The sequence below is a fragment of the Oncorhynchus clarkii genome, chromosome 5 (genome assembly GCF_045791955.1).
Source record: "Oncorhynchus clarkii lewisi isolate Uvic-CL-2024 chromosome 5, UVic_Ocla_1.0, whole genome shotgun sequence".
NCBI lineage: Eukaryota > Metazoa > Chordata > Actinopteri > Salmoniformes > Salmonidae > Oncorhynchus > Oncorhynchus clarkii.
In genome coordinates, this window is record NC_092151.1 from 96,557,501 (window position 1) to 96,569,714 (window position 12,214).

The 12,214-nt window shown below is 42.4% G+C and overlaps 1 protein-coding gene across 1 annotated transcript in view; it reads left to right on the forward strand.

Annotated features, from left to right (window-relative positions):
- The window catches only part of LOC139410297 (gamma-aminobutyric acid receptor subunit gamma-3), a 244,740-nt gene that overhangs the window by 65,079 nt on the left and 167,447 nt on the right, over positions 1 to 12,214 (forward strand). The window contains exon 3 of the mRNA XM_071155787.1: positions 9,419 to 9,486. Coding sequence (XP_071011888.1) covers positions 9,419 to 9,486 — 68 coding nt within the window. The remainder of the gene's footprint in view (positions 1 to 9,418; positions 9,487 to 12,214) is intronic.

Below are 12,214 nucleotides of genomic sequence, written 5' to 3' on the forward strand. Positions count from 1 at the left end.
TTGCTTTAAATGTGAATGTGTTCTCAGTCAACTTACCTGGTCAAATGAAACAATGTTGGCTGTTAGGCTATTGTCTTTTTTTCTTCTCAATGCAGACAATGACCCAAAACACATTGCCGCCAGGATTTGCATTGCAAATGAGGGCATAAACTGGGTCAAGACGCCAGCAGAGTAAGTAGACCTTTATGTACTAAAATAAAGGTTAAATAAAAATAAGTCAATTAAAGACCTACAACACTTTTAACAGCACGTTACTCGACACTAGTGAGACTCATGTCTATAGTATATGTAAAAACATTTTTTTCTCATCTTTAGGTGTAGGTCTCCAGATTTAAACCCGATCGACCTTGTTTGGCATTAACTGAAAACATTCATCCGTAACTCTGCCAAGCCGACAAGCAAAGATCAACGGTGTCCTGACTATCTGTGGTCACCCATGGCACTTAACTGGTAAAGGCCACCACCTGCCAACCCCTCTTTTACGCTACTGCTACTCTCTGTTCATCATATATGCATAGTCACTTTAACCATATCTACATGTACTCAATCGGCCTGACTAACCGGTGTCTGTATGTAGCCTCGCTACTGTATATAGCCTGTCTTTTTACTGTTGTTTTATTTCTTTACTTACCTATTGTTCATCTTATACCTTTTTTGCACTATTGGTGAGAGCCTTTGGGTAAGCATTTCACTGTAAGGTCTACTACACCTGTTATATTCGGCGCACAAATGAACTTTGATTTGAAGTTTTGGCCTGAGAAGCTGACGATACAACAATGCAACAAATACATTGATCATCTCAACAAGGTTTTACCCGTGGTCGTGGAGATGGGGGGGGGGGGAGTGCAACTAAAATGTTGCTACAGTAGTTGAAATAAACATCTGCATTTTGAAACTCTTTTTTCTCGTTATTTTATTATTAACGAAAGCATAAAGATGTTGATGAACAGATACTGTACAGTATACTGTACAGTATACTGTATGCTTGATCCAACATTTTGCGATTGCATGAGGTTTTGAGTTAGAAATGTAAAACTTTAGAGTACTTAAGCATCGAATACATTGCAAGTTGGGGGGATTTCCACACCTACAGTAGCCAGGGTTTTAAACTACCATTTTGTACATTTATTGATGTATGAAGAGTCTATTGTCCTGCTAATAGCCCATCATGGAAACATTGTTTGCATTATAGGCTATAATGTATTATTCTAGACCAGGCGCAATTTAGATTTTGGCCAGCAGTGTATATGCAAAGTTTTAGACTGATCCAATGAACCATTGCATACATGTTCAGAATGTTGTATCAATACTGCCCAAATGTGCTGGAGAAGAAAACGTGTTTTCAAAATGCCTCCATCACTACTGTGACACAGCATCTAAAGTGGTAGATAAAGCATTTTTCCTTAGGGCAAATCTGGTCAGTGATATTGAGTTAGAAATGTTGTTCATTGTAACCACAATGTCACAAATAATTGAACACACACAACATGATCAGATTAACCTCTACGTGATCTCCCCACATTTTGAAGAGATATGAAATGGTTCATTGGATCAGTCTAAAACGTTGCATATACAGTGATGCCATCTAGTGGCCAAAATCTAAATTGCGCCTGGTCTAGAATAATATACTATGGCTTTTGTCTTGCATTTCAAAGATGATGGTACAAAAAAATACAAAAAAACGCATATTTTTTTCTTCTTATTTGACCAGATGTAATGTGTTATATTATCCTGCATTAATTTCACGTTTCCTTTCAAATGGTATCAAGAATATGCATATCCTTGCTTCAGGTCCTGAGCTACGGGTAGTTATATTTGGGTACATCATTTTAGGAGAAATGTAAAAAAAAAAAAGGGTTGGATCCTTTTAACTTGGTCAAAACAGTGAAATGTATTTTTACTAAAGACTAACAGAAAGAATGTTGGTATTTATTTATTTGGATCTAAAGCCATTTTAATGAGTGAATAATCCAATAATAATTGGTATGACACGGCTCTCAAAACTCATGAGGCGGCTTCTAAATGAAAATAAAATGTTGATTCAATTTAGAGAATTGGAGGATTCTAATTTAGTCTGTGAGAATATATTAATGCAGGGATAATAGTAATAATAATAATAGTCATTGGATAACGAATCGGCTCTCGGAACTCATTAACTTCTTGCTCCTACTTGAGACGCAGACGTCTCAAGTAGGCACCTGGAAATGCAAATGCGCTACGCTAAATGCTAAATGTACTCGTTAAAACTCAAACGTTCATTAAAATATACATGTAGGGTATTGAATTAAAGCTACACTCGTTGTGAATCTAGCCAACAAGTCAGATTTTTAAAATGCTTTTCGGCGAAAGCATGAGAAGCTATTATCTGATAGCATGCAACACCCCAAAATGCCTGAAGGCGACGTAAACAAAATAATTAGCGTAGCCGGCGCTTTTTCCCGATTAAATCCGTCCATGAATGCCCAAAATATCCATTTGTATAGCCTGTCTGCATCACGAAAAAAGCTCTCTTCCAACACGCAACGTCATGTTTAAAAATTATATAAGTTGCCTATATTCTTTGACAAAACACTTCAACCTACTTTTATAACCCAACTTTAGGTATTTGTAAACGTTAATAAGCGATCAAATTGATCACTGGGCGATCTGTATTCAATAGCAGCTACAAAAGAAAACAGTGTCCATTTTTCAATCTTCCAAAATCGATTGAGGTAGGCTGGATGGAATCACGGCTCTATTGATAATGTCTCAATGGATTTTTGTCAATGAAAATGACGTTTTTGGCGACATCGTGTGGAAGCTGAGGCTATGAAGTGGAGAGTGATGCGGGAGCTGGAGGGAAACAAAATGGTGCCGTTTGAGGCTATGAAGTGGAGAGTGATGCGGGAGCTGGAGAGAAACAAAATGGTGCCGTTTGAGGCTATGAAGTGGAGAGTGATGCGGGAGCTGGAGAGAAACAAAATGGTGCCGTTTGAGGCTATGAAGTGGAGAGTGATGCGGGAGCTGGAGAGAAACATGAAATGAAAATATGGAAACATAAAGCTTGCGACTCGCATCTGATTATTCAATATGAACAGGATTTATTTGGTTTACATTCTTCATTGTAACCATCATGTCACAAATAATTGAACACAACATGAGCAGAGTGTTATTAAAGACTATCCACACATACTAGCTGTCGTGGCGGTATCAAATTGGAGTGTCCTGGTAATCCGTCTGGCCCTGCGGCCTTGTGAATGTTGACCTGTTTAAAGGTCTTACTCACATCGGCTGCGGAGAGCGTGGTGCCTTCATCCATGTGTCAGTGTTGCTTGCCTCGAAGCGAACATAGAATCAACGCCTGGAAGTCGTGTGCTGGTAATGGGAGTTTCCAGATGATTCAGGACATCTGTCCTACTAAATCCAATTAGGCTCAGAGCCCCCTTCCAACTGGTGGAGAGAAGAGGGCTGGTTTCCAATGAGTACTGAAAGCTAGAACAGGTGTCATTGAAAACTCTTAGGTATTGTTGGTCATGTGTAAAGACTAACTCCCGTGTACATGTATTGGATCATTTTTGATAATTACCTGAAAGTCACCTAATGGTGTAAAAGGGATTTTCCGGTATTGTTTCTGGTATATCTATAATATTTCAACTGGACAATAACCTCCTCAAAATAAAAGGGAGACAAGAAATACACTCTCTCCGGATTGGGCATGGAAAGCTATGTGACACGTCAGGGTCCACTCATTCAGACTGCTCTTACTCCCTCATGTATCAGAATACAAGCCTGAAAAAAATTCTAAAGACTGTGGACATCTAGTGGAAGGCATAGGAACTGCAATATGAGTCCAAAGTCAATGGATACTGTAATGGCATTGCATAGAAAACTACAAAAACAAAAACAAAACTACTTCCTGAATGGATTTTTCTCAGGTTATCACCTGCCAATTCAGTTCTGTTACACTCACAGACACTATTGTAACAGTTTTGGAAACTTTAGAGTGTTTTCTATCCAAATCTACCAGTTATATGCATATCATATCTTCTCGGGGTATCAGGCCGTTTAATTTGGGCATGCTTTTCATCCAAAATTCTGAATGCTGTCTGAGGGAACACACTTAATGTATTGTAGAGTAGTGGTCTGAGGGAACACACTTAATGTATTGTAGAGTAGTTAATGTATTGTAGATATGTGGTAGTGAGGGAACACACTTAATGTGTTGTAGAGTAGTGGTCTGAGGGTGGTCTGAGAGAACACTTAATGTATTGTAGAGTAGTGGTCTGAGGGAACACACTTAATGTCTTGCAGAGTAGTGTTCTGAGGGAACACACTTAATGTATTGTAGATATGTGGTATTAGAGTAGTGGTCTGAGGGAACACACTTAATGTATTGTAGAGTAGTGGTCTGAGAGAACACTTAATGCATTGTAGATATGTGGTAGTAGAGTAGTGGCCTGAGGGAACACACTTAATGTATTGTAGAGTAGTGGTCTGAGGGAACACACTTAATGTATTGTAGATATGTGGTAGTAGAGTAGTGGTCTGAGGGAACACACTTAATGTATTGTAGATATGTGATAGTAGAGGAGTGGTTGTCAACTCAGGGATTCGATATAGAAAACCTTTCGGTTACTGGCCTAACGCTCTAACCACTAGGCTACCTGCCGCCCCATGTAACAGTAGAACTGATATGTAACAGTAGACCTGACATGTAGACCTGACATGTAACAGTAGACCTGACATGTAGACCTGACATGTAACAGTAGACCTGGCATGTAACAGTAGACCTGACATGTAACAGTAGACCTGATATGTAGCAGTAGACCTGACATGTAGACCTGACATGTAACAGTAGACCTGACATGTAACAGTAGACCTGACATGTAGACCTGCCATGTAACAGTAGACCTGACATGTAGACCTGACATGTAACAGTAGGCCTGACATGTAACAGTAGACCTGACATGTAACAGTAGACCTGACATGTAACAGTAGACCTGATATGTAGCAGTAGACCTGACATGTAGACCTGACATGTAACAGTAGACCTGACATGTAACAGTAGACCTGACATGTAGACCTGCCATGTAACAGTAGACCTGACATGTAGACCTGACATGTAACAGTAGACCTGACATGTAACAGTAGACCTGACATGTAACAGTAGACCTGACATGTAACAGTAGACCTGACATGTAGAACTGACATGTAACAGTAGACCTGGCATGTAACAGTAGACATGACATGTAACAGTAGACCTGACATGTAACAGTAGACCTGACATGTAACAGTAGACCTGACATGTAGACCTGACATGTAACAGTAGACCTGACATGTAGAACTGACATGTAACAGTAGACCTGACATGTAACAGTAGACATGACATGTAACAGTAGACCTGACATGTAACAGTAGACCTGACATGTAACAGTAGACCTGACATGTAGACCTGACATGTAACAGTAGACCTGACATGTAACAGTGGACCTAACATGTAGACCTGACATGTAACAGTAGACCTGACATGTAACAGTAGACCTGACATGTAGACCTGACATGTAAGAGTAGACCTGACATGTAGACCTGACATGTAGATCTGACATGTAACAGTAGACCTGACATGTAGACCTGACATGTAACAGTAGACCGGACATGTAGACCTGCCATGTAGCAGTAGACCTGACATGTATAACATTAGACCTGACATGTAGAACTGACATGTAACAGTAGACCTGACATGTAACAGTAGACCTGACATGTAACAGTATACCTGACATATAACAGTAGACCTGACATGTAACAGTAGACCTGACATGTAGACCTGACATGTAACAGTAGACCTGACATGTAGACCTGACATGTAACAGTAGACCTGACATGTAGACCTGACATGTAACAGTAGACCTGACATGTAACAGTAGACCTGACATGTAACAGTAGACCTGCCATGTAACAGTAGACCTGAAATGTATAACAGTAGACCTGCCATGTAACAGTAGACCTGCCATGTAACAGTAGACCTGCCATGTAACAGTAGACCTGACATGTAACAGTAGACCTGGCATGTAGACCTGACATGTAACAGTCGACCTGACATGTAGACCTGACATGTAACAGTAGACCTGACATGTAACAGTAGACCTGACATGTAGACCTGACATGTAACAGTAGACCTGACATGTAACAGTAGACCTGACATGTAACAGTAGACCTGATATGTAGCAGTAGACCTGACATGTAGACCTGACATGTAACAGTAGACCTGACATGTAGACCTGCCATGTAACAGTAGACCTGACATGTAGACCTGACATGTAACAGTAGACCTGACATGTAGACCTGACGTGTAACAGTAGACCTGACATATAGACCTGACATGTAACAGTAGACCTGACATGTAGCAGTAGACCTGACATGTAGACCTGACATGTAACAGTAGAACTGACATGTAACAGTAGACCTGACATGTAGACCTGACATGTAACAGTAGACCTGACATGTAACAGTAGACCTGACATGTAACAGTAGACCTGACATGTAACAGTAGACCTGACATATAGACCTGACATGTAGACCTGACATGTAACAGTAGACCTGACATGTAACAGTAGACCTGACATGTAGACCTGACATGTAACAGTATACCTGACATGTAACAGTAGACCTGACATGTAGACCTGCCATGTAACAGTAGACCTGACATGTAGACCTGACGTGTAACAGTAGACCTGACATGTAGACCTGACATGTAACAGTAGACCTGACATGTAACAGTAGAGCTGACATGTAGATCTGCCATGTAACAGTAGACCTGCCATGTAACAGTAGACCTGACATGTAACAGTTGACCTGACATGTAACAGTAGACCTGACATGTAACAGTAGACCTGACATGTAGACCTGACATGTAACAGTAGACCTGACATGTAACAGTAGACCTGACATGTAGACCTGCCATGTAACAGTAGACCTGACATGTACACCTGACATGTAACAGTAGACCTGACATGTAGACCTGACGTGTAACAGTAGACCTGACATGTAGACCTGACATATAACAGTAGAGCTGACATGTAGACCTACAATGTAACAGTAGACCTGACATGTAACAGTAGACCTGACATTTAACAGTAGACCTGATATGTAGCAGTAGACCTGACATGTAGACCTGACATGTAGACCTGACATGTAACAGTAGACCTGACATGTAACAGTAGACCTGACATGTAACAGTAGACCTGACATGTAACAGTAGACCTGACATGTAGCAGTAGACCTGACATGTAGACCTGACATGTAGACCTGACATGTAACAGTAGACCTGACATGTAACAGTAGACCTGACATGTAACAGTAGACCTGACATGAAACAGTAGACCTGACATGTAGACCTGACATGTAGACCTGACATGTAATAGTAGACCTGACATGTAGAACTGACATGTAACAGTAGACCTGACATGTAGAACTGACATGTAACAGTAGACCTGACATGTAACAGTAGACCTGACATGTAACAGTAGACCTGACATGTAGAACTGACATGTAACAGTAGACCTGACATGTAACAGTAGACCTGACATGTAGACCTGAAATGTAACAGTAGACCTGACATTTAACAATAGACCTGACATGTAGACCTGACATGTAACAGTAGACCTGACATGTAACAGTAGACCTGACATGTAGAACTGACATGTAACAGTAGACCTGACATTTAACAGTAGACCTGACATTTAGACCTGACATGTAACAGTAGACCTGACATGTAGACCTGACATGTAACAGTAGACCTGACATGTAACAGTAGACCTGACATTTAACAGTAGACCTGACATGTAGACCTGACATGTAACAGTAGACCTGACATGTAACAGTAGACCTGACATGTAGACCTGACATGTAACAGTAGACCTGACATGTAGACCTGACATGTAACAGTAGACCTGACCTGTAACAGAATAATCTATATTGGGTATGTCGTTCAGGTGTTCACCTGGTCTTTAAGATTATTGGATCTGAATTACAGATGTGGACGTGTTTTGAATGAATGTTGAGGCTTTAGCCCTGGGATAGACCTGTCTTATATAACTATCTCCATGGATTGACCTGGTTTACATGATGATGGGGTTTAGTGATCCACAAGGCTTATACAGGTAAATGGTCTTGATGTATGTTTACTGCCCATGCATACCCATTCTGGCAACAAGTTTGTGGTAGTAAAAAAGTGAATGGGGATGGGGAAAATCTCCCTTTTCTCCCTCCTCTCTCCTCTCCCTCCTCTCGTTCCTCCCTTTTCCCTCCTCTTCCTCCTCCCTCCTCCTTCCTGCTCTCTTCCTGCCTCTTCCCTCCTCTTCCTCCTCCCTGCTCTCATTCCTGCCTCCTCTTCCCTCCTTCCTGCTCTCTATTTTTTTATTTAACCTTTATTTAATTAAGCAAGTCAGTTAAGAACCAGTTCTTATTTACATTGACGTCCTACCAAAAGGCAAAAGGCCCCCTGCCGGGGCCTCTACTCTCCCCCTCCCTGCTCTCTTCTCTACCTCCTCCCTACTGCTTATTCCTCCCAGCTCTCTCTACTCTCCCTACTCTCCCAACTCTCCCAGCTCGCCCAGCTCTCCCTGCTCTCCCAGCTCTCCCTACTCTCCCAGCTCGCCCAGCTCTCCCTGCTCTCCCTGCTCTCCCACCTCTCCCAGCTCTCCCTCCTCTCCCAGCTCTCCCTGCTCTCCCAGCTCTCCCAGCTCTCCCTCCTCTCCCAGCTCTCCCTGCTCTCCCAGCTCTCCCTACTCGCCCTGCTCTCCCTCCTCTCCCTACTCTCCCTACTCTCCCTGCTCTCCCAGCTCTCCCAGCTCTCCCTACTCTCCCAGCTCTCCCTCCTCTCCCTACTCTCCCTGCTCTCCCAGCTCTCCCAGCTCTCCCTACTCTCCCAGCTCTCCCTCCTCTCCCTCCTCTCCCTACTCTCCTTCCTCTCCCTACTCTCCCTCATCTCCCTACTCTCCCTGCTCTCCCAGCTCTCCCACCTCTCCCTACTCTCCCTGCTCTCCCTACTCTCCCTCCTCTCCCAGCTCTCCCTACTCTCCCTCCTCTCCCAGCTCTCCCTACTCTCCCAGCTCTCCCTGCTCTCCCTCCTCCCTACATTTCATAGGTTGTCCATCATCGTTCCATAATTCTCCACAGATGAGACCCACTTCTCTCATACTGACAAAATTACAATATTTTAATCTGTGGAGAATTATGGAACGATGATGGACAACCTATGGTATGACGGGGCCGTGGTAAATTAATTCATGAATTATGAAAGCGTGAATGAATTAATAAATGATCGTGTGAGTTAATGAATACAGGTGTGAATGAAGCGATGAGTGAATGTGTGAATGAATTAATCAATGAATCAATTTGTGAATTTTGCTAAATCTTAAAATGTTCTTTCCCTTTACAGTTAAACCAACGGTCATAGATGTGGACATCTATGTGAACAGCATTGGACCGGTGTCATCCATAGATATGGTATGATAATAATTATATTAATAATCATTTGTTGTGCTGAATGCAGATTGAAATGTTGAGCCTGTACACACACACACACACACACACACACACACACTAGAGCTCTGCTACCCAACCAGAGCCCGGTTAGGTGGGGCCTGTTTTTTCATCCACAACTAGCTAGCGTATCATTTTAAAAAAAATACTAAAATGACTTGATTTCTGGACCAGTGTCTGTTTGCTCCTGCTCTGCTGCACCAGCAGTGCACCTCTCCTGATGTGATGTAGTCTACAACATGTGTGTGTGTCTGGTGGTTGTTGCTGATGCTAGCTACTAGTCGCAGTCGTCGCTATGGATACGGATGAAGTGAAATTGAAACTCAAAATCCCAAATGACATTTTGGAAAATCTTTTGATTTAGTTACTGAAACTAAGATGCCCACAAGCCATGTGAAGTGTCGAGCTTCCCCCCCCCCCCCCCCCTCGATTTTGAAATATGATAGCTAGAGAACCGGCACCTCCTCTCTCCAGCGCCACGCTAACCGAGGATGCAGCGGCCGCTGCGCAACAGGAGCAGTCTGTAACAAAGCATGACATCATTTCTCTCTGCCCCAAGGCAGTTACTGGCTAAAGTCAAATCAGGAACCTAAAAACAAATGTGTAGCTTTCTGTAGCAGGATATTAAGCCCTTTCACACAGTTCAAGGAAGTGGTTTTCTTGATTTAGCTCAGGAGCTAATAAACGTGGACTAGTCATGGACGCATTCCCCCGTTGACACTGTGCTCCCTGACCCCACAAACCATATCACGGAGGTGCCACAAACATGCTGCTGAAAAGAGGATTGAGGTGGTTGTCAATATTACCAAGCAATGGCTGGTGTAAATGACTTGGGTAAATGACTTGGGGGGGGGGCAGGGTAAATTACTTGGGGGGGGGGCAGGGTAAATTACTTGGGGGGGGGGCAGGGTAAATTACTTGGGGGGGGGCAGGGTAAATGACTTGGGGGGGGGGGGGGTCCACGTATATGTCGATTATCGTAAGGTTAACTACATGGCAATAACCTGCCATTACATTGAGTTCCAGCTGAAAAGCAGAGTGCTAGCTAGGGATGTCGTTGTCGTCGTCGTCCCCCCCAGAAGATGAGAAAACATAGTAAGATGAATCATGACTGTGCTTTTTTTTCGATCCGAAAAAGGGGGGGGATCCATATTAATTCCAATGATTTTGGAATATAACGTTCAACGAGTAGGTGTCCACATACCATTGGTCAGGTGGTATATTTGTACTGAATAGCCCACTGAAAAGGGTTTTTGGGGGGCTGCCGTGCCGAAATAGTTAAAGTTTTGGATAGGCCTATTTAACCCGTTATTGCTGGTTCTGAATAACAGTGGTGAAACACAGAACATATCCACAACAAACAGCACTCAAAACTCCAAGCAGAATAATACATTATTATGATACATTATTATGATTCATTATTATGATTCATTATTATGATTCATTTTCTCCACTCTTATTGTGTGCTCTGGAGCTGGTTCATCATCAAGGATCTCGCTGTACTTTGCTCCGTTCATCTTTCTCTCGATCCTGACTAGTCTCCCAGTCCCTGCCGCTGAAAAACATCCCCACAGCATGATGCTGCCACCACCATGCTTCACTGTAGGGATGGTGCCTTGTTTCCTCCAGACGTGACGTTTGGCATTCAGACCAAAGAGTTCAACCTTGGTTTCATCAGACCAAACAATCTTGTTTCTCATGGTCTGAGAGTCTTTAGGTGCCTTTTGGCGAACTCAAAACGGCTGTTGTGCCTTTCACTGAGGAGTGGCTTCCGTATGGCCACTCTGCCAAGTAAATTCTGTAAAAAAAACATCAAAGAAAAGTATAGGTCTGTCGTCACAACGTAATTCTCTTTTGAAAACCAAATGCTTAAAAGGAAAACAGTTCACAAATTAAAGTAATGTAGTATGTAGGGAATAGTGCACCATGGACAGCTTTACTAAACCAATGGACAGCTTTATAAATCAGATGGACAGCTTTACAAAACAGATGGACAGCTTTACTAAACAGATGGACAGCTTTACGAAACAGATGGACCGCTTTACGAAACAGATGGACCGCTTTACGAAACAGATGGACAGCTTTACTAAACAGATGGACAGCTTTACGAAACAGATGGACAGCTTTACAAAGCAATTAAAGCCAATGAAGTCATAACAAGGCCAACTTTAAATGCTGACATGGATAAACCAGAAGTGTCTCAGGCCAGAGGCTATACTGTAGCTCCCAGAGGTGTTTCAGGCCAGAGGCTATACTGTAGCTCCCAGATATGTGTCTTTACAGCTTACTGGAGACATAACTGTGTTGTGATCTCTCAACCTAACAGTGTTGTGATGGATAAACCTAACAGTGTTGTGATGGCTCAACCTAACTGTGTTGTGATGGTTAACCACTGGTACCATTAATGCTGGTTAGTGCTAAGTTGACCACCAGAGGGCGTCTTTGAGAAGCATTTGATTGTCTTCAATAATGGCTGTACTAGAGAATGCAGGCATGCAGGAGAACGGGGTTCAATTCCCCGACAGGGAGGAAGGAGTAGGCTGTCCTTTTAAATAAGAATTTGTTCTTAACTGATTCCAAATGTGTTATTTCATAGTTTTGATGGCTTCACTATTATTCTACAATGTAGAAAATAGTAAAATAAAGAAAACCCCTACAATGAGTAGGTGTGCAAACTGTTGACTGGTACTGT